Source organism: Salvelinus namaycush, chromosome 6 (assembly GCF_016432855.1).
Source record: "Salvelinus namaycush isolate Seneca chromosome 6, SaNama_1.0, whole genome shotgun sequence".
NCBI classification, from domain to species: domain Eukaryota; kingdom Metazoa; phylum Chordata; class Actinopteri; order Salmoniformes; family Salmonidae; genus Salvelinus; species Salvelinus namaycush.
Window position 1 is genome coordinate 44,720,053 of NC_052312.1, and position 23,814 is coordinate 44,743,866.

The window sequence follows — 23,814 nt, forward strand, 5'->3', positions numbered from 1 at the left end:
CGGGTCGTAGTCATTTGGGCAGGTTGCCTTAATGTTCTTGGGCACAGGGACTATGGTGGTCTGCTTGAAACATGTTGGTATTACAGAGTCAGTCAGGGACATGTTGAAAATGTCAGTGAAGACAACTGCCAGTTGGTCAGCACATGCCCGGAGCACACGTCCTGGTAATCCGTCTGGCCCCGTGGCCTTGCGAATGTTGACCTGTTTTAAGGTCTTACTCACGTCGGCTACGGAGAGCGTGATCCCACAGTCGTCCCGGAACAGCTGATGCTCTCATGCATGCCTCAGTGTTGCTTGCCTCGAAGCGAGCATAGAAGTGATTTAGCTCGTCTGGTAGGCTTGTGTCCGTGGGCAGCTCGCGGCTGTGCTTCCCTTTGTAGTCTGTAATAGTTTGAAGCCCTGCCACATAAGACAAGTGTCGGAGCCGGTGTAGTATGATTGTGCTTTGCCTGTTTGATGGTTCGTCGGAGGGCATAGCAGGATTTCTTATAAGCTTCCGGGTTAGTGTCTTGAAAGTGGCAGCTCTACCGTTTAGCTCAGTGAGGATGCTGCCAGTAATCCATGGATTTTGGTTGGGGTATGTACGTACAGTCACTGTGGGGTCGACATCCTCGATGCACTTATTGATAAAGCCAGTGACTGATGTGGTGTACTCCTCAATGCAATCGGAAGAATCCCGGAACATGTTCCAGTCTGTGATAGCAAAACAGTCCTGTAGTTTAGCATCTGCTTCATCTGACCACTTTTTATATAGACCGAGTCACTGGTGCTTCCTGCTTTCATTTTTGCTTGTAAGCAGGAATCAGGAGGATAGAATTGTGGTCAGATTTACCAAATGGAGGGCGAGGGAGAGCTTTGTACACGTCTCTGTGTGTGGATTACAGGTGATCTAGAATTTTTTCTCCCTCTGGTTGCGCATTTAACATGTTGATAGAGATTAGGTAAAACTGATTTAAGTTTCCCTGCATTAAAGTTTGCAGCCACTAGGAGCGCCACCTCTGGGTGAGTATTTTCCTGTTTGCTTATTTCATTATACAGCTGACTGAGTGCGGTCTTAGTGCCAGCATCTGTCTGTGGTGGTAAATAAACAACCACAAAAAGTATAGATGAAAACTCTCTTGGCAAATAGTGTGGTGACAAAAATCTAGAGACTTCCTTAGATTTCGTGCACCACCTGTTGTTTACATATATGCATAGACCACCCCCCCCCTTGTCTTGTGCTGTTCTATCTAGCCGGTGCAGCGTATATCCTTAAGGCAAGAAACAGCAATTTCCTTTTTTTGGTGACTCATTCAAATCATAGTCGCACACCTCATGTAGCCTAGCCCATAGGCCTATGTTTGGCCAAATAACTTCTTAAAATGAAGCACATTAATCCGCTTTACAACTGGTGTAGAGCCTTACTTGCATACATACCCAGCGTGTTAGTTTAAAGTTTGGAAGATAGTTTTCACCATAAAAATGCACCTTCAGAATAAAAGCATTATATGTATAATCACATTTGCAGTCACTTTTGAGAATGGTGTTTTCCTGCTAATGGAACATTATAGCCTACTGCCGTGTGCGCTTATAATGTGAATAGCCTAATAGTTTATCAACATTTTAAGCTAAATGTTCTGATCTGTTGCATCAAGCTCATTGCTTAAAACAGGTTTTTTGATACTAGTGGATGTATTAATTTGGAATCTATCACATCCCACAACTGTCCCAGACTGTCTGGAATAATTATTTCATGAACAGAATAGGTCAACTTTTGTACTATGGGGGATAGTAGATTGACATAGGCTAGTGGTTTTGTTGTTCGTTAGGCCTCATCTTGTTGGCTGACGAAAAGTAAATGTGGACATCCAATATCTTCAATATGCGCCTTGATAAGGACACGCACAGTTACATCCCTGATGTGTGTCTTCACTTGTATCCTGTGAGAAAGACCGTATCGCATGACAGAGAACCATGTGAGTGAGAGGTGCTTGGGCACCAGCCAGGAGAAGGGAATTGTAGGGCCAATGTTCGCTGGCTAGAAAAGGCATTACGGCCACACAAAGGGGATGCAGCAGGGAAATTCGAAGCATATCAAGTGCTTGTCAAATTGTGAATGAGAGAATGATGAAGTGTGCACAGCCTGCGCAAAAAACAAAGCCTTTCATGCGACTATTTTCAATTCACCATTAGAGTCGCATCATGCAGCCTTAGACTGTATTAAAAATCTAAACATAGCCCAACATTGCTATCACAACTAAAGTTACAAAAATAACTCTAAATTTGTCAAGGCTGTGGGTAACTGGTGAAAGGAGTCAGGCGCAGGAGAGCTGAGATGCGTGGACAAGGTATTTAATACAATAAAACACCAGTACAAACACAATACTATGGTGCTGGAAAAATACCGGTACCATGAAATAAACGGGCGTAACAACAAAACCGGCAACAATAATACCAGCCGTCAGAATACAGCCTAACAATAAAACAAACACGCACACAAACATGGGGGAAACCAGAGGGTTAAATAATGAACATGTAATGGGGGGAATTGAAACCAGGTGTGTAGAAAACAAAAACAAAACAAATTGAAACTGAAAAGTGGATCGGTGATGGCTAGAAGGTCGGTGACGTCGACCGCCGAACGCCACCCGAACAAGGAGAGGGACCGACTTCGGAGGAAGTCGTGACAAAATTAAGCATATAGAAGTACCTGTTTCTTTGTTAACCACTCAAAACAGAATAGCCGCATGTCACGTTCCTGACCTGTTTTCTGTTAATTTTGTATGTGTTTAGTTGGTCAGGGCGTGAGTTGGGGTGGGCATTCTATGTTTTGTGTTTCTATGTTTAGGTTAGTGGTAATTAGCCTTATATGGTTCTCAATCAGGGACAGGTGTTTGACGTTTCCTCTGATTGAGAACCATATAAAGGTAGGCTGTTCACACTGTTTGTTTGTGGGTGATTGTCTTCCGTGTCTGTGTATGTTGCACCACACGGGACTGTTTCGGTTTGTTCGTTCGTTTGTTGTAGTCTGTACCTGTTCGTGCGTTCTTCGTGTTATATGTAAGTTCTCATGTTTTAGGTCAGTCTACGTGCGTTTGTTATTTTGTAGTTTATTGAAGTGTTTTCGGTTTTCGTATTTACTTTAATAAACTTAATTATGTCTACACTCCACGATGCGCTTTGGTCCAATCCCTACTCCTCCTCTTCTTCCGAAGAGGAGGAGGACACCCGTTACAGAATCACCCACCAACCAAGGATCAAGCAGCGTGAGAGGAACCAGCAGCAGCGGCCAAAGAACCAGGACTCGTGGACTTGGGAGGAAATATTGGACGGAAAGGGACCCTGGGCTCAACCAGGAGAATATCGCCGCCCCAAAGCTGAGCTGGAGGCAGCGAAAGCAGAGAGGCGGCGTTTCGAGGAGCTAGCTCGGAAGCAGGAGAAGGATCTGGGCTACACTACGTGGGAGGAGATCGACAGGTGGGCGATCAACCCAGGGCGAGTGCCGGAGCCCGCCTGGGATTCTCTGGCGCAGTGCGAGGAGGGATACCGGCGAATGGAGGCAGCACGACGACGCGGTAGGAAGCCTGTGAGTAAACCCCAAAAATTTCTTGGGGGGGGGGTAAGAGGGAGAGTGGCGAAGTCAGGTAGGAGACCTGCGCCTACTCCCTGTACTTACCGTGGAGAGCGAGAGTACGGGCAGACACCGTGTTACGCAGTAGAGCGCATGGTGTCTCCTGTACGTGTGCATAGCCCGGTGCGGTACATACCAGCTCCTCGTATCGGCCGGGCCAGATTGAGCATTGAGCCAAGTGCCATGAAGCCGGCTCTACACATCTGGCCACCAGTGCGTCTCCTCGGGCCGGCTTACATGGCACCAGCCTTACGCATGGTGTCCCCGGTTCGCCTACATAGCCCGGTGCGGGTTATTCCACCTCCCCGCACTGGTCGGGCGACGGGGAGCATACAACCAGGTAAGGTTGGGCAGGCTCGGTGCTCAAGGGAGCCAGTACGCCTGCACGGTCCGGTATTTCCGGCGCCACCTCTCCGCTCCAGCCCAGTACCACCTGTGCCTACACCACGCACCAGGCTTCCAGTGCGTCTCCAGAGCCCTGTTCCTCCTCCACGCACTAGCCCTATGGTGCGTGTCTCCAGCCCAGTACCACCAGTCCCGGCACCACGCATCAAGCCTCCTGTGCATCTCCAGAGCCCTGTACGCACTGTTCCTTCTCCCCGTACTCGCCCTGATGTGCGTGCCCTCAGCCCGGTACCACCAGTGACGGTACCACGCACCAGGCCTATAGTACGCTTTGAGAGTCCAGTGTGCCCTGTTGTTCCCCGCACTAGCCTGATGGTGCGTGTCCTTAGCCCGGTACCTCCAGTTCCGGTACCACGCACCAGGCCTACAGTGCGTCTCAGCCGGCCAGAGTCTGCCGTCTGCCAAGCGGCGCCTGAACTGCCCGTCTGCCAAGCGGCGCCTGAACTGCCCGTCTGCCCAACGGCGCCTGAACTGCCCGTCTGCCCAACGCCGTCTGAACTGTCCGTCTGCCAAGCGCCGCATGAACTGCCCGTCGGTACTGAGCCTTCAAAGCCGCCCGTCTGCCATGAGCCTGCAAAGCCGCCCGTCTGCCATGAGCCTTCAGAGCCGTCCGCCAGACAGGAGCCGCTAGAGCCTTCCGCCAGACAGGAGCCGCTAGAGCCTTCCGCCAGACAGGAGCAGCCAAAGCCTTCCGCCAGACAGGATCAGCCAGAGCCTTCCGCCAGACAGGATCAGCCAGAGCCTTCCGCCAGACAGGATCAGCCAGAGCCTTCTGCCAGACAGGATCAGCCAGAGCCTTTCGCCAGACAGGATCAGCCAGAGCCTTTCGCCAGACAGGATCAGCCAGAGCCTTTCGCCAGACAGGATCAGCCAGAGCCTTCCGCCAGACAGGATCAGCCAGAGCCTTCCGCCAGACAGGATCAGCCAGAGCCGTCAGCGAGCCATGACCAGCCAGAGCCGTCAGCGAGCCATGACCAGCCAGAGCCGTCAGCGAGCCATGACCAGCCAGAGCCGTCAGCGAGCCATGACCAGCCAGAGCCGTCATCCAGCCATGACCAGCCAGAGCCGTCATCCAGCCATGACCAGCCAGAGCCGTCATCCAGCCATGACCAGCCAGAGCCGTCATCCAGCCATGACCAGCCAGAGCCGTCATCCAGCCATGACCAGCCAGAGCCGTCATCCAGCCAGGATCCGCCAGAGCCAGCCAGCCAGGATCCGCCAGAGCCAGCCAGCCAGGATCCGCCATCCAGTCCGGAGCTGCCGTCCCTCAGTCCGGAGCTGCCCCTTATCCCGGTGCTGCTCCTTATCCCGGTGCTGCTACTTATCCCGGTGATGCCCCTTAATTTAGGTGGGGTTATTTGGAGGGTGGTCATTGTGAGGGGGATAAAGAAGCGGGGATTTATTATGGTGGGATGGGGACCACGCCCAGAGCCTGAGCCGCCACCGTGGACAGATGCCCACCCAGACCCTCCCCTAGACTTTTGGTGGTGCGTCCGGAGTTCGCACCTTGAAGGGGGGGGTTCTGTCACGTTCCTGACCTGTTTTCTGTTAATTTTGTATGTGTTTAGTTGGTCAGGGCGTGAGTTGGGGTGGGCATTCTATGTTTTGTGTTTCTATGTTTAGGTTAGTGGTAATTAGCCTTATATGGTTCTCAATCAGGGACAGGTGTTTGACGTTTCCTCTGATTGAGAACCATATAAAGGTAGGCTGTTCACACTGTTTGTTTGTGGGTGATTGTCTTCCGTGTCTGTGTATGTTGCACCACACGGGACTGTTTCGGTTTGTTCGTTCGTTTGTTGTAGTCTGTACCTGTTCGTGCGTTCTTCGTGTTATATGTAAGTTCTCATGTTTTAGGTCAGTCTACATGCGTTTGTTATTTTGTAGTTTATTGAAGTGTTTTCGGTTTTCGTATTTACTTTAATAAACTTAATTATGTCTACACTCCACGCTGCGCTTTGGTCCAATCCCTACTCCTCCTCTTCTTAACACCCGTTACACCGCATGTGCGTCCTCCCTCAAATAGTTTGGAGAAAATATCCTTTCTATTTTATTCAGCTTTGTTCAATTGTATTCTTCATACTATAAAATAATACCATGGAATTCAAAGCAAATCTTGTCTGCTAAATAAACGAGTGTAGCCCACAGCAATACGGCATAGTCAGATCAGGGCTTAACAACTCAGAGTATGCTATTCTGTTCTTCTGAAATAGACTACATTTTCTTCATCTCATGTTTCTTTTGACCTGTCTAAAGTAAATAATGGATTTATTGTGATGGTGTAGGCTATATTACATAGATTTTTTTGTAGATGTTCCAATGGTCTGTATCAGTGGCTTGTAGGCTGTGTGTGGAAGCCAGGAGATGCTAAATGTGTTTATGTTAATTAACGGTCAATTACCGTGAGAGCGGCAGTTATTTGCTTGAAAATCACAGACTGACAAAATTTCATGACCGCCACAGCCCTAGCTGGTATCTCTTTAAATCAGAGGACAGGCTCAATGGATGGAATGAAATAAATGGAATGGAATGGTATTAATACCATTTCAGCCGTTCCATTCCAGTCATTTCTATGAGTCTTCCTCCTCTTACCAGCCTCCACTGTATTCAATAGGCAGTGCCTGTTCTAAAAAGGCTGCCTGGCCCCTGTATGCTATCCCGATGGGCCCCCTGATGCAGGAACCCTGTGTAAACGTTTACTGTAATCTTCTCGCTTTTACATGTCATCTAATCTCTAATGATGACTGGAAGAGTGAGCTGCGGAGCTGCGAGCTGGGGACCAAGGACCTTGAGGTCACTGGCCAGCTACAGTACACGAGAGAGGTGCTGTACTAACAGACCTTGAGGTCACTGGCCAGCTACAGTACATGAGAGAGGTGCTGTACTAACAGACCTTGGGAAAAACAAACACTATCTAAATATAAACATCTCAGCTCTCCTAAATTGGGGTCCCAATCCCCATTCCCGTTCAAATCTCATAGGGTTAAGATGTTGACCACCGTCACAAGACCGTAATGGTCGTCCCGACAAAAGCCAAGTGAAACCTGCTTACGAGGCCTTTAGAAAAGGAAATCCGAAGCTATGTCAAGTCAGGAGATCTGCAAACAAACACGGTTCTATAGAAACACAATGGACTTCAATAGGGATGTTGATAATGCCTTGAAGTTGCACTGAGAAGCCTGGAGACTCAGAGTTTTGAAATGGGCTCAACCAAAACCTCATCAAAGTCTAGGTGGTCTGATCTTCTCTGTCTTTTGTTGGTTGAGGTTTAGAATGTGGCTTTTTCTGCAGCTCTCGACAGCTTCCCACAAAGCTGTTCTCTCATCATCTATCCCCACAACAACTACACTGGACCACATGTATCTTCATGTATCTCTGTGTCAGTTTTGGGGGCTCAGTAGGATTTCACTGTGGGTACTTAAGTCTTTGGTTGTCTCCATTTCATCACCATCAACACATATAGTTTAACACATTTCTCAATTATAGACATATTTCAAATGACATAGTCTTAAACGATTGACCATATCCCCATAAGCCAGTGTTACAGTTGTTAAGAGTGAATGTTAAGGTGAATGCATTAGCTCATTCTAAAGGGATTACGTAACAGCCTATCAGCATGTAAATATTGTGCCAGCATTCCTTCTCACCAGTGAAGTGCAACTAATAGACTCCATTTAAATAGTGTATTAGGGTTAACTCACTTAAACCACCACTAATGTGCAGTTCCACCATCTCTGTGATGCTTGGCGCCCATTTTGAATCTGTATCTCTGTTCACTAGTAATGAAATACATTTGTTTATGCGAACATATCGTGGGTCATCCAGTGACTGCAGTTCCCGTCAGATACGGATCAACACAAAGCTGCAAGCCGAAACTCAGATAACAATCAAAAACACAACATGACCGAGCCAGAACATAAACTGGAGGGGCCATCTTGGAAACCAGACACAGAAAGCAGAGTCTCTGGCACCGAGTACCTAGTGTCATGTCGAGGTGACCAGAGGTGTCATGGCCATATATTGTTGTTGTTGTTTCCCTCTGATATTACTAGCCACATAGAAATGTTATGAAGTTTGCTTTAGTTACCCCATATAGGTACCCAATCTCCCAAACTCATAACTTGCTACTCAGATGCCATTTCAGGCTATCAATCAAGTTAGAGTATCTAGCTTGTGTAACTACAGGTAACTGCCAAAATAAAGGAAACACCAACATAAAGTGTCTTAATAGGGCGTTGGGCCACCACGAGCCAGAACAGCTTCATTGCTCCTTGTCATAGATTCTACAAGTGTCTGGAACTCTATTGGAGGGATGCAACACCATTCTTCCACGAGAAATTCCATCGTTTAGTGTTTTGATGATGATGGTGAAAAATTCTGTCTCAGGCACTGCTCCAGAATCTCCCATAAGTCTTCAAGTGTGTTGAAATCTGATAACTGAGACACTGATGGCATATGGTTTACATCGTTTTCATGCTCATCAAACCATTCAGTGACCACTCGTGCCCTGTGGATGGTAGCCAAAATGATGGCCTGCCCAGCATTTTTATACATGACCGTATGCATAGTGATATGTTAATTCCTTAATTAACTTTCAATATACTTTGTATACCTCATTTACTCAAGCATTTCCATTATTTTGGTAGTTACCTGTATTTTAGCTGGCCTGCCTGCTGGCAAGGTTGGTAGAATTTATAAAAGCAAGCAATAACTAAATGTACTGAATAAGACTCACATTCCTTTCATTATTTTACCCAGATCTTAGCAGAGAAGCATTTTATTATGTTTCTTCAAAAAAAGAACCACTGGCAGGAGGGTACAGACAGCAGGAGGGTACAGACAGCAGGAGGATACAGACAGCAGGAGGATACAGACAGCTCAAGAGGTTTAGATATGCAGAAAAACATACATTTTTAACATAGAATTTTGAATGTATGAAAAAAGCTGTTTCAGGTGTTTGAAAAATCCAAATTCTCCAACTACCGGACAGGGGGACTAGCCCCCCTTCCACCCCCCACCATCCTCACGTACTTTGTGCCCCCTCAGATTTTTGTGGTGCATGACGCCCCCGGGGTGACCACTCAACCATATCTGGCTTATTAAAAAACACTTTCTGAAGAAACTCTACCTGTGAAGTGGAGTCCAAATAGAAATAGAAAACCAATGACATGCAGATGCAGCATACCCAGAAGCAAGTTTTGGTAACACTTACCCATCCAGCTATAATGCTTTATAATTTTGTATATGTGAACCTTGTCTTATAACAAGGCTTATAATATGTTAGGTCTCTCTATATCAGGAGTCGGCAATAGGCTGCCCGCAGGCCAAAACCGGCCCGCGGGGTTTAGTTTTGGGTCAAAAAAGACAAAAACCACCAGGAATTCAGCTAAACATTTGTTTAATTTAGAAAATGTATTCCCATATATTCCCACAAAAGAGAGATATGTGATCGTGTCTCAATGTAATACAGGCATGAAAGGGGGTTTAGTTGGGGCTTAGTTGTGGTCAAGTTGCAGTGTACAAATTAGTATAATTATGTTCTGACTCCCCGACCATCTGCTCTGACAAAAATGGGCTGGGGCTGTATCTATTTGCCTACCCCTGCACTATACGTTACATTTTCAACGGTCTTAAACTGACATTATAAAAGGGCTCATACATGCTCATAACAAGTCCTACAATGCATTATAATGCATTATAACTGGATGATTAAGGTAAAGTGTTACCCATTTTTTAGCAAGGTACACAAGCATCTATTTACTAAAACATATTCCAGAGAAAGAGTAGAGACTGCAGACTGAGCATGCAGTCTAGTTTGAAATATAGGTCAAGGGATTGGATGTGTCACGTGTCAAAAGGTCAGCCAAAATGTGAAGTGATATGTCCAATGAACGCTTGCCAACTAATGTTATGGGACTCTGCTCAGCTCTGCCATTTGCTGCTGAAAGCTATGGCATTTCACTGCTGAGTTTGACCTTCACTACGCCCTACTACAGACTCTATACAATGTTTATGGTTTATCTTTATAGTTTATGATATTATTACAACTTCTTACAAAGAGATAGTGAGGGAACGACTGAGCCGTTCCATAGTGCTTTGGTCGTAATTGTTATGGTCAATTTCCTGCTCGGGGTCTGTAAAATATGTAATTTCATATTATTGCTCTCTGCTTAGTCATTTCCACAGCTGTGCTACCAGTAATAAAGACTGTTTTATTAATCATAAATACTAAAGGCATTGTAATTGGACTCATTAAAATGTCCCTTAGCACCAGAGAGACTTAAGCGTTCCTTCTTGGGGCCTGCAGTATATCATACAGTGAGGGACAATTTTAACGTTGATCGTAAGGGGGAAAATGAGCATGTAGTATGTCTTTGGGGGGCTGTGAAGGAGTATGTGGCTATGGATGTAGACTTGACAGCAGCTGGTTTCAGGTTCAAGTCTGAGAAGGATCTCTGCTACCGACAAAGTCAATTTACATTGGATAAACACACTGTCGGAGAAGGGGGATTACACTGTACATGAAAAAACTCTCAAATCTACATACAGTTGAAGTCAGAAGTTTACAGACACTTATGTTGGAGACATTAAAACTCGCTTTTCAACCACTCCACACATTTCTTGTTAACAAACTACATTTTTGGCAAGTCGGTTAGGACATCTCCTTTGTGCATGACACAAGTCATTTTTCCAACAATTGTTTACAGACAGATTATTTCACTGTATCACAATTCCAGTGGGTCAGAAGTTGACATGAACTAAGTTGACTGTGTCTTTAAACAGCTTGGAAAATTCCAGAAAATTATGTAATGGCTTTAGAAGCTTCTGATAGGCTAATTGACATAATTTGAGTCAATTGGAGGTGTACCTGTGGATGTATTTCAAGGCCTACCTTCAAACTCAGTGCCTCTTTACTTGACATCATGAGAAAAATCTAAAGAAATCAGCCAAGACCTCAGAAAAAAATTGTAGACCTCCACAAGTCTGGTTCATCCTTGGGAGCTATTTCCAAATGCCTGAAGGTACCACGTTCATTTGTACAAACAATAGTACGCAAGTATAAACACCATGGGACCACGTAGCCGTCATACCGCTCAGGAAGGAGACGCATTCTGTCTATTAGAGATGAACGTACTTTGGTGCGAAAAGTGCAAATCAATCCCAGAAGAACAGCAAAAGAACCTTGTGAAGATGCTGGAGGAAACAGCTACAAAAGTATTTATATCCACAGTAAAATGAGTCCTATATCGACATAACCTGAAAGGTCGCTCAGCAAGGAAGAAGCCACTGCTCCAAAACCGCCTTAAAAAAGCCAGAAAAAAGTTTGCAACTGCACATGGGGACAAAGATTGTACTTTTTGGAGAAATGTCCTCTGGTCTGATGAAACAAAAATAGAACTGTTTGGCCATAATGACCATCGTTATGTTTGGAGGAAAAAGGGGGAGGCTTGCAAGCCGAAGAACACCATCCCAACCGTGAAGCACGGGGGTGGCAGCGTCATGTTGTGGGGTGCTTTTCTGCAGGAGGGACTGGTGCACTTCACAAAATAGATGGTATCATGAGGGAGGAAAATTATGTGGATATATTGAAGCAACATCTCAAGACATCAGTCAGGAAGTTAAAGCTTGGTCGCAAATGGGTCTTCCAAATGAACAATGACCCCAAGCATACTTCCAAAGTTGTGGCAAAATGGCTGAAGGACAATGGCCATCACAAAGCTCTGACCTCAATCCCATAGAGAATTTGTTGGCAGAACTGAAAAAAATATGTGCAAGCAAGGAGGCCTACAAACCTGACTCAGTTACACCAGCTCTGTTCAAGAGGAAGGGCCAGAATTCACACAACTTATTGTGGGAAGCTTGTGGAAGGCTACCCAAAACGTTTGACCCAAGTTAAACAATTTAAAGGCAATGCTATCAAATACTAATTCCGTGTATTGTAAACTTCTGACCCACTGGGAATGTGATGAAAGAAATAAAAGCTGAAATAAAATCACTCTCTCTACTATTATTCTGACATTTCACATTCTTAAAATAAAGTGGTGATCCTAACTGATCTAATACAGGGAATTTTTACTAGGATTAAATGTCAGGAATCGTGAAAAACTGAGTTTAAATGTATTTGGCTGAGGTGTATGTAAACTTCCAACTTCAACTGTAAATGTGTCCGTTAAGCAAATTCAGTGTCATAACCACAGAGAAATATAGATATTCTTCACTTTCACTTCCTGGATGTTGCTGTTGGCCCGGCCTCAATTCTCATCGCTGATTGGCCGATGGGAGTCACTGGGGGACACTGGGATAGCAGACTGCAGCCTCTTTCAGTTTCTCACACACATTGTGGGGAAAAGTGGGAAATATGTTTTGGCAACGTTACAGCAACAGTAAGTCATTTTGGGTTGGAGAGGAAAGGGCCCAGAACTGCAAGAGGACACCATTCAATAGCTAATGAGAAAGTTTTATTCTGAATATACTGTATTTGCACATGAATAAGCATTTTCCAGGATTATAAACATTACTATTTTCTTTCTTTCGTCGGAGAATAATAACAGTATCGTACAAATTTATACATGACTGATTCAGGCGAATCAAGTTCCACAAAAGTGTAACATCTTAAAAGCACAATCACGGGAGATTGACGGGGAGGCCCACCAATAGCCTGTCAAAAGGGAGGCTGACAAGGGGAGATTAGTGGACAGGTCCACCAATGGTCTGCCATGAAAACGCTGGCAGAGAAAGATTGGAGGGCGGTCCCACCAATAGCCTGACATAGTGTGGCAGGCATGGGACACTCCCCTTAAAACACACTGAGCGTTCTTGAGAACAAAAAGAGTCCAGAAAAAGCATAACCCACACAGAGAGCACCACAGCATCGAAAAACACTTCCAATCACTCTGCTAATATGTTATTCCTGAGGTGACAGCATCTGATTTTAGCCCTTAGAGTGGCATGAAATAACCAGACACCATTTCCCAAGGGTCTAGTCTGGTCTTGAATGTGACAACCTGTGACAGAGGAAAAGATATATATTGTTACATACACCGGAGAGGTGCAGTGAATTGTGTTGTTTTACAGGGTCAGCCATAGTAGTACAGCACCCCTGGAGCAAATTAGGGTTAAGTGCCTTGCTCAAGGGCAAATTGACCGATTTTTCACCTTGTAGTCTCATGCATTCGAACCAGTGACATCTCGGTTACTGGCCCAACGCTCTAACCGCTAGGCCACTGCGCTCAGTCAGACCAGGGCGGTACCAAATGCTGTCTCCTCAAGAGAAAGGCAGTAGAAGCTGTATCGTTATCATATCATAAACAAACACCCAACAAACCCACGGTATTATGCTTCCCATCCCAACGTTACACACCAAAGCAGGAGAAGATAGAGTGTACTTTATCTCATTGCCTGCCACTGATACAGTATCATGGCATTATCATGCAACACAGGGAAAATAGATGAGATTTGCATTTATTCAATCCTAAACGTTGCATAAACGTTAGTAATAGGTTTCCCGGTAAAAAGAGAAAGAGAGTCCTATGGCACTTGGTATTCTTGAATGTTCTTAGATATTGAGGGTCTTAAATACCAGTATGTTAGTTAGTTTCCCCACAGAACATTGAAACAACCAATACGGGACCCTAAATGTCACCTCAGACCACTCGTATAGTTTCGGACATGACAGCAGTCCGCCTTTGGTGATGGTGCTTGAGTTTCGCCACATAACATATTGGCAAATAATCATAGCTTAAGACTGGGATCATAACAAAAGTCCCCTTCCTCTTCAGTGTTTCAGAGAAATGAAAAAAGCCCAGAAGGATTTTATTCTGGGTGACGTAAGAACGCTTTGTAATTATTATTTAAGCAATGATAATGAGGTGTGGGAGAAGTATTTGAATGGCACTAGAGACCACACAGCGTAATCATGTAGTTTCCCAACTCTACACTGAATTGACTATGTGGTTTCCTGAGTCCATATGCCTCTGTTTTCAAAGGAAACAATGCGTGAATGTTTCTGACATTACCCCAAGGCTCCTTTAAAGTCCCTGTTTTCAAAGGAAACAATGCGTGAATGTTTCTGACATTACTCCAAGGCTCCTTTAAAGTCCCTATTTTGGCAGTTGTTTGCATTTTCATTTACAGCAATTAATTCAATGAAGTATTACTAATACTAGTCTTAAGCAAGTTATCGGAAACTATGATTGTCAATTGTTATCGAATCGATTGTCTAAAATGATCTTTTTTAGTGCTTAAGATGTGAATTCAGTGCCAGGAACTCCTGTATATTTGCTCTACAACAGATCAGTAACACTAATCGACCATCAGATCACGTCCCAGTCCAACTAGCTGAATTGCATCAAAGAAAAAACGTTTTTTTAAAGCACAGCATATCTACCATGTCCCTCTTTTGAACCATGTTCAAAAATGAAACGAATACAATACATTTAGAGAGGAATTGTTAATATTCTGACATGATAATAAAACCATTTTTTAATAAAACCGTTTTTCTACAACGTTGAATAAAGAAACTTAACCTTATGTCTCTTCCACTCAAAGTTATTCCACTGCATAATCATTTGGCTAGGATGATTGACGGGTCCAGATTTGGTCCTGAATAAAATGAGGCACATTTCTGTTATTTCTTATGTAGTATTTTGGTGGCTGTTCTTGTGGAGAAATGAGTTAACAGGTGTATACCATAGTATAGTACACTCAGAAAGACAGTATCCTATTGTCAATCTGTCTTGAATCCCTAATTCATAAAGTTATTAAAGTTCCAGAACCACAAGGCACACAAAAACGAAGAAAGTACAACAGGACTGATATCCACACTCATGAATGAATTTAGATTGGATTGTATTGATAGACATTCTCAATAGGTCTTAAAGCAATTTCTGTTTTAATTCACTTTGCAACGAGGTGCAATTGTTTTTGATTTGGGGAAATGTTCTCTTCAATAGCGGGCAGAACATTGTGAGAAAGACAGATTCTTGTAGTTGCAAGTCACGTATTCATGATACTCAAATCAAGAAGTGATACATAAGCAAGCACAAATAAACTGTCATGTACCAAAGTCTACATTTCCTACATCCCTCCTACTCTTTCTCTTCATTTTATATCCATTGCATTGACGCATTGAAATCAATCAAAAAATAATGGCATTAAAGCCAACATAACACAGTAGCATGTAGCTATGCCCTTCATCCTAATAAAAAACAAAAACAAACTTAAATATTAAAATGAATACCAAACACATCAAGTTTCCTTCAGGTCAGTAGCCACACAGTCAAATAAATAAAGCTAAAGGGTTTGTCTGACTAAGAATCAACATGGCACTAGAGATTAGACCAATGAGCGCACTAGAGGCCAGCCGGGGTGCCTTGATTGGTCAACTGCACTTTGGCAATGATGGTTAGTTCAGAGGGACCAGATACCAAGATGGTAGGACCAGACATTGACCATTTGTGGTCAAGGTTGAGGGAGAAGTGGTTGACCGCAAACAGAAAGGGATCCATCACTTCAAACAGGGGATAGTGAGTGGGGGCAAAAGGGTTCATATGTGACCACATGTATGTGAATGAATATGATGGTCATACACCACATCTATACAAGGACAGCAGCGTGAATGTAAATGTGTTGCTACTTTTAAATGGGACTTGAAACAAACAGAATAATGCCAACAGCACCCCAGTGTAAAATAAAAAACATTCTGATTTCTGACTTCCTATTAAACAACTTATTGCAACTTGAACAAAACAAACACACATTTCAATTCTGAGTAACAAGCCACTGCAAAACGCTTTGAAATAAATAACTTTGTGACAAACACAACGGGACGGTTGCGAAGGGCAGCACTGTTTCTGGCAGTGTTGAATAAAAATCAACGGGGATCTCTTTTAGAACATCACAAAAACCTAAAAGGAACCCAAAAGGAAGAGGCAGTCCTTTCACTTTCCCCCTGGCACTGTAAGGCAGTCCAACCTGTAGCATTCGCAGGGTTGTCATCGTCGAGCCAAACAAAGGTCAAAGTTCACCACTCAATCACCTCGATCTCCCTAAGCTCAGATGCCTGGAAGCTCAGATGGCTGGAGGGGAAAAGTCAGGGGTCTGGGATGAAAGTTCTCGCTTTGAATTTTTTTTACATCCCACCGACGTTAACTTTCCTCACTTTCTCCCACCCCTGGGTGAAGAAATGTAACGAAACCCTTGAAAAACGCAAATATCCCAAAAGAAGATCTGTCAGGAAGTGGTTTCAGATGTTTTTTTGTTTTAGCGTTCGTCGTTTTGAGGCGGCGTTGCTTGCCGGTTGCAACCGAGGTCTTCAGAGGTCACGAGGGGACGGCGTGGTGAGTTGAGCCAGCCAGGAGCCAGAGCAGGGCCAGCTGCAGCGCCACCATGGCCAACAGGGACGGGCTCAGAGCCGACGCCCCGCCACAGTCAAAGTCCTCCTCCTGTGACCACGGCAACAAGAGGGGAGGAGGAAGGTGGCAGGGGGACAAGTTAGTGACAGACACAACCAAGTTGATGACCTTCTGACCCTGCTGACTAAAAGATAATGGGTTCAGTAGGGGTACAACAGCCCAGTATGTCTTACATATTCATAAAGTTATGTTTGATGACATAATAGCAAGGTATAATGGTACTAGACTGCATATCCACATTGAATAGAGAATGGGGTATGTATGGAATAATTGTAATCTGAGTATGGAATAAACCATGTTGGATTATCTGATGTCTGATAATCTGTACAGCTCTATAGAGTGGAATGTAATAACAAAACATTTTCAGACATATATAATTTGCTACATCATAAAATAAATAATAATTTATTAGAGTTAAATTAGGAAGCAATGGCCTGCGTTAGCTAGCATCTAGATTAGTAAACACGTCAGTTGACAAACAGACAGATAAAGAGAGATGGACAGAAATACATAGTATGATACAGAGAAAGAGAGAGAGAAAGAAAGAGAGAAAGAGAGAGAGAGAGAGAGAGAAAGAGAGAAAGAGAGAGAGAGAGAGAGAGAGAAAGAGAGAAAGAGAGAAAGAGAGAGAGAGAGTAAGAGAAAGAGAGAGTGCTTGATGGGACTGACCCGAGACAGCACATGAACAGTGGCAGCAGTAACATGAGCAGAGAGGAGGCCAATGGAGAGCCTGCGCTCGTCGGGCACATGTGCTCATCCTAACCATCAACAGCCAATCAAAGAGCAGGAAAGAAACAGAAAGAGAGAAAGAGAAAGTCATGCAGCAAACATTCCACAGTTAGCAGTTAGAAAGTCCATGTGCAAAGTGAATAGGCAGAAGAACGGAGAAAACAGAACACTTTGTGGAAAGGTGAAGAGAGAGAAACAGAGAGAAGCATCTAAATAGAAGGAAGGTGTGTGTGTGTCTACGTCTGTGTGTGTCTACATATGTATGTGTGAGTGTGTCTACGAGTGTGTGTGTGTGTGTGTGTGTGTGTGTGTGTGTGTATGTAAGAGAAAGAGTGCAAGCAGAAGAAGTTAACACCATCATGAAACTTTCAGAAACCAAAAGGTTTGCCACTGGGATAAGACTAGTCTGAAAAACAAACCAAAGCATTCAAGTGCAGAGATTTCACACACAAAGGAGTTTAGTCATATACACTAAATATTTGCTTACTCTTGAACCATACAGTGCAGTATGTCAATACCTGGCAATAACTTGTATTTGTGTGGGAAATCTCTGCACATATAGTAATGCAAAGACAAGAGTAGAGAAAGAGGCAGCCATTTTGAGTTAAAGATGGAACATTAACAAGAGAATTATGCACAAAGAGAAAAGCACATGCATTGTGAAAACATATTAGTGTATTGTGAGTTTTGACATTGTGACGTTAAATTTGACGGTTGCCATTTTTAAACACAGAGGATGACAAAATAATGACGTGACCTACCCTCTCGTTGTTGTCGAAACAGGCATCTGGACCTTTTCGGAACCTTGGTTTCTCAGCCATTTCACATGGGTCTGGTCCCTCAGCTACATCAACCCATTTAGGAAATAAACCATTGGTTCTGGTAGCTCAATTGGCTAGAATATATCTACTGAACAAAAATAGACACGCAACATGTGAAAAGTGTTGGTCCCATGTTTCATGAGCTGAAATAAGTTATCCCAGAAATGTTCCATTCATACAAAATGCTTATTTCTCTTAAACTTTGTGCACAAATTTGTTTACATCCCTGTTAGTGAGCATTTCTCCTCTGCCAAGATAATCTATTAATCTGACAGGTGTGGCATATCAAGAAGCTGACTAAACAGCATGATCATTACACAGGTGCACTTAGTGCTGGGGACAATAAAAGGCCACTCTAATATGTGCAGTTTTGCCACACAACAATGCCACAGATATCTGAAGTTTTGAGGGAGCGTGCAACTGTCATGATGACTGCAGGAATGTCCACAAGAGCTGTTTTCAGAAAATGTAATGTTTATTAATCTACAATGAGCCGCTTTAAACTTTGTTTTAGAGAATTTGGCAGTACGTCCAACCGGCCTCACAATCGCAGACCACATGTAACCACCATGCCAGCCCAGGACCTCCACATCCGGCTTCTTCACCTGCGGGATCGTCTGAGACCAGCCACCCGGACAGCTGATGAAACTGTGGGTTTGCATAAGCGAAGAATTTCTGCACAAACTATCAGAAACGGTCTCAGGGAAGCTCATCTGCGTGCTCGTCGTCCTCACCAGGGTCTTGACCTGACTGCAGCTCAGCGTTGTAACTGACTTCAGTGGGCAAACGCTCACCTTCGATGGTCACTGGCATGCTGGAGAAGTGGGTTCTTCACAGATGAATACCGGTATCAACTGTACCGGGCAGATAGCAGACTGATGTTTGTTGATGTCAACGTTGTGAACAGAGTGCCCAATGGTGGCGGTGGGGTTATGGTATGGGAAGGCTCAAGCTATGGACAACGAGCACAATTGCATTTTATCGATGGCAATTTGAATACACAGAGATACGGTGACGAGATCCTGAGGCCCATTGTCGTGCCATTCATCACCCGCCATCACCTCATGTTACAGCATAATAATGCACGGCCCCATGTCGCAAGGATCTGTACACAATTCCTGGAAGCTGAAAATGTCCTAGTTTTTCCATGGTCTGCATACTCACCATACATGTCACCCATTGATCATGTTTGGGATGCTCTGGATCGACGTGTACGACAGTGTGTTACAGTTTCCGCCAATATCCAGCAATTTTGCACAGTCATTGAAGAGGAGTGGGACAACATTCCACAGGCCACAATCAACAGCCTGATCAACTCTATGTGAAGGAGATGTGTCGTGCTGCATGAGGCAAACGGTGGTCAGACCAGATACTGACTGGTTTTCTGATCCACGCCCCTACTTTTTTTTTTTTTTTTTTTTTTTTTTTTTTTTTTTAAATCTGTGACCAACATATGCATATCTGTATTCCCGGTCATGTGAAATCCATAGATTTGGGCCCTTATGAATTCATTTCAATTGACTGATTTCCTGATATGAACTGTAACTCAGTAAAATCTTTTAAATGTTTGCATGTTGCGTTTATATTTTTGTTCAGTGCAGTTCTTGCATCACCAGATATTGTGGGCACAGAATTAAATGGAACACTATTACATTGTATCTCTATGGCTGTGTGTAACCCACATTGTGGCCACACATACCCAATCGGTATCACTATCCACTTTGGATAGAAGTGAATGAAAGCAACTAGTAAATGACCATATCAAATTAAATATCAAGCCATAACACTAATCTAAATGTGAAAGAACAATCGGAACAGATGCTTTCAGAAAGACATGGGAAAACCACGTCATTTTTGGAGCAAATCAAATAGCCTCATCTGAAACCCTTTTGGCTGCCATTTTGAATTTATGTGAATTTTCATTAGGTTCCTTGCATAATTGGCTACAGCCCTGGGGTGTTGGAGGGGATATGATGGATTTGATTGTAAGCCTTTCAGAGTGGATTAGCCTTCGCTATCATCTGCCACAGAGAGAGACAGGAGACTGAGTCAGTACAGGTCTGAGTTTGGTTTACCTGCCATAGAGAGACAGGAGACTGAGTCAGTACAAGTCTGAGTTTGGTTTACCTGCCATAGAGAGAGACAGGAGACTGAGTCAGTACAAGTCTGAGTTTGGTTTACCTGCCATAGAGAGAGACAGGAGACTGAGTCAGTACAAGTCTGAGTTTGGTTTACCTGCCATAGAGAGAGACAGGAGACTGAGTCAGTACAAGTCTGAGTTTGGTTTATCTGCCATAGAGAGAGACAGGAGAGTGAGTCAGTACAGGTCTGAATTTGGTTTACCTGCCATAGAGAGAGAGACAGGAGACTGAGTCAGTACAAGTCTGCGTTTGGTTTACCTGCCATAGAGAGAGACAGGAGACTGAGTCAGTACAAGTCTGAGTTTGGTTTACCTGCCATAGAGAGAGACAGGAGACTGAGTCAGTACAAGTCTGAGTTTGGTTTACCTGCCATAGAGAGAGACAGGAGACTGAGTCAGTACAAGTCTGAATTTGGTTCATCTGCCATAGAGAGAGACAGGAGACTGAGTCAGTACAAGTCTGAGTTTGGTTCATCTGCCATAGAGAGAGACAGGAGACTGAGTCAGTACAAGTCTGAGTTTGGTTTACCTGCCATAGAGAGAGACAGGAGAGTGAGTCAGTACAGGTCTGAATTTGGTTAATCTGCCATAGAGAGAGAGAAGCCAGTCAGTACAGGTCTGAGTTTGGTTCAACAGCCACACAGAGAGAGAAGCCAGTCAGTACAGGTCTGAGTTTGGTTCAACAGCCACACAGAGAGAGAAGCCAGTCAGTACAGGTCTGAGTTTGGTTCAACAGCCACACAGAGAGAGAAGCCAGTCAGTACAGGTCTGAGTTTGGTTCAACAGCCACACAGAGAGAGAAGCCAGTCAGTACAGGTCTGAGTTTGGTTCAACAGCCACACAGAGAGAGAAGCCAGTCAGTACAGGTCTGAGTTTGGTTCAACAGCCACACAGAGAGAGAAGCCAGTCAGTACAGGTCTGAGTTTGGTTCAACAGCCACACAGAGAGAGAAGCCAGTCAGTACAGGTCTGAGTTTGGTTCAACAGCCACACAGAGAGAGAAGCCAGTCAGTACAGGTCTGAGTTTGGTTCATCTGTAACAGAGAGAAGCCAGTCAGTAAGTACAGGTCTGAGTTTCACTTAGTCATAGAGGAAGTTCTGATCCATTGTGGAATATGAAACATATTGTACTCTGCTTGTAAAAGTCAAGAATATAGGGACCAGTAGGATAAAAGAAAAAACCCTGTACAACTTACTTTTACAACTGTACACCTTTTAATAATTAAACAAATAATAATCTAGTTAGATGTGATTATTTTAAGAAGAGTCACTGTATATTCAAAGACCAGTAAACTAGAACTAAGTAGTACAGATGAACTACACTAGACATGAATATATTACTACTATATTACAATATTAAACGTTAGTGCTCGATTGACTGTATGTTTAAAGGATACAAGGCTGCTCGGCCTGTATTAAGGGTTTGTGGTCACATGACATGCAGGTGAGCTTGGCGTCGGCGATGACGAACACCAGGTTGGTCTTCCACAGCTTCTCAGCATGGAACATCCTGGATCGAGACAGAAACGAGACACAGAGGAGATGCCATGAGACAGTCTGGCATTGGGAAAGACTGGGTACTACAATACTACGGTTGAAAAATTTCTGAAACTTTCCCTAATGTTTACATGTTTTACAGAAATCCCGGTTGGAAGATTCCCGGAATCTAATTCTATTTCATATTTCAAGTGAAATACCCGTATGTTCCAATGAAAACATAATTGTCTGAATGAGTTGAGTTGAGTCTACCTACCAAACATAAGCTGCATCCAACCTTGAAGGGTCGGTGTGAGGGCAACACTGTCTGCTGATATATGGTCCAAGCTCTAGTCCTAAATTACACCGGCCTCAGACCATAGCAGACCATAGTGGACCATAGCAGACCATAGCGGACCATAGCGGACCATAGCGGACCATAGCAGACCATAGCAGACCATAGTTTTGAGTTTAGACAGAAAGTGACCTTCTTTATGGTGGTTGTTAACTGGAGACGTACGTGAAGCTAATGCACAGCAACACAGTGCGGCAGGCACCCCATTAGACAGCACGAGGGAGCCTTAAAACAGCAAACGCACCGCCAAAATTGTGGTCTGCCTTGCAGCATACTGACTCTACCTCACCTTTAAGGCATGTGGAGTTTACTACCTCCTCGGCCCAGGGGACTCCACTTTGTCATTAGAGTGCCGGATTAATTCGGTTGAGTGCAATTGCACTAGCAGCACTAGCAGACCATAGCAGACCACTAGCAGACCACTAGAAGCACTAGCAGACCTCTAGCAGCACTAGCAGACCTCTAGCAGCACTAGCAGACCTCTAGCAGCACTAGCAGACCTCTAGCAGCACTAGCAGACCACTAGCAGCACTAGCAGACCTCTAGCAGCACTAGCAGACCTCTAGCAGCACTAGCAGACCTCTAGCAGCACTAGCAGATCTCTAGCAGCACTAGCAGACCTCTAGCAGCACTAGCAGACCTCTAGCAGCACTAGCAGACCTCTAGCAGCACTAGCAGACCTCTAGCAGACCTCTAGCAGCACTAGCAGACCACTAGCAGACCACTAGCAGACCTCTAGCAGAGCACTAGCAGAGCACTAGCAAACCACTAGCAGAGCACTAGCAGCACTAGCAGACCACTAGCAGACCACTAGCAGACCACTAGCAGACCACTAGCAGAGCACTAGCAGACCACTAGCAGAGCACTAGCAGAGCACTAGCAGCACTAGCAGACCACTAGCAGACCACTAGCAGACCACTAGCAGACCTCTAGCAGACCACTAGCAGACCATTAGCAGACCACTAGCAGACCACTAGCAGATCACTAGCAGATCACTAGCAGACCTCTAGCAGCACTAGCAGACCACTAGCAGACCACTAGCAGACCTCTAGCAGCACTAGCAGACCTCTAGCAGACCACTAGCAGACCTCTAGCAGACCACTAGCAGACCACTAGCAGACCACTAGCAGACCACTAGCAGACCACTAGCAGACCACTAGCAGCACTAGCAGACCTCTAGCAGACCTCTAGCAGCACTAGCAGAGCACTAGCAGACCTCTAGCAGCACTAGCAGAGCACTAGCAGAGCACTAGCAGACCACTAGCAGAGCACTAGCAGACCACTAGCAGACCACTAGCAGACCACTAGCAGCACTAGCAGACCTCTAGCAGCACTAGCAGAGCACTAGTAGACCACTAGCAGAACTCTAGCAGCACTAGCAGAGCACTAGCAGACCACTAGCAGACAACTAGCAGACCACTAGCAGAGCACTATAGCAGACCACTAGCAGACCACTAGCAGATCACTAGCAGACCTCTAGCAGCACTAGCAGACCACTAGCAGAGCACTAGCAGACCACTAGCAGACCTCTAGCAGAGCACTAGCAGACCACTAGCAGAGCACTAGCAGACCTCTAGCAGAGCACTAGCAGACCACTAGCAGACCACTAGCAGATCACTAGCAGACCACTAGCAGATCACTAGCAGATCACTAGCAGACCTCTAGCAGACCACTAGCAGACCTCTAGCAGCACTAGCAGACCACTAGCAGACCACTAGCAGACCACTAGCAGCACTAGCAGACCACTAGCAGACCACTAGCAGAGCACTATAGCAGACCACTAGCAGACCACTAGCAGATCACTAGCAGACCTCTAGCAGCACTAGCAGACCACTAGCAGACCACTAGCAGATCACTAGCAGACCTCTA

The 23,814-nt window shown here is 44.7% G+C and overlaps 1 protein-coding gene across 1 annotated transcript in view; it reads right to left on the reverse strand.

Annotated features, from left to right (window-relative positions):
• Positions 1-12,452: 12,452 nt before the first annotated feature.
• The window catches only part of LOC120050077 (voltage-dependent calcium channel subunit alpha-2/delta-1-like), a 71,371-nt gene continuing 60,009 nt past the window's right edge, over positions 12,453-23,814 (reverse strand). The window contains exons 30-32 of the mRNA XM_038996710.1: positions 21,512-21,624; positions 17,916-17,998; positions 12,453-16,455 (exon numbers count right to left, since the gene is read on the reverse strand). Coding sequence (XP_038852638.1) covers positions 16,333-16,455; positions 17,916-17,998; positions 21,512-21,624 — 319 coding nt within the window. The 3' untranslated portion in view covers positions 12,453-16,332. The remainder of the gene's footprint in view (positions 16,456-17,915; positions 17,999-21,511; positions 21,625-23,814) is intronic.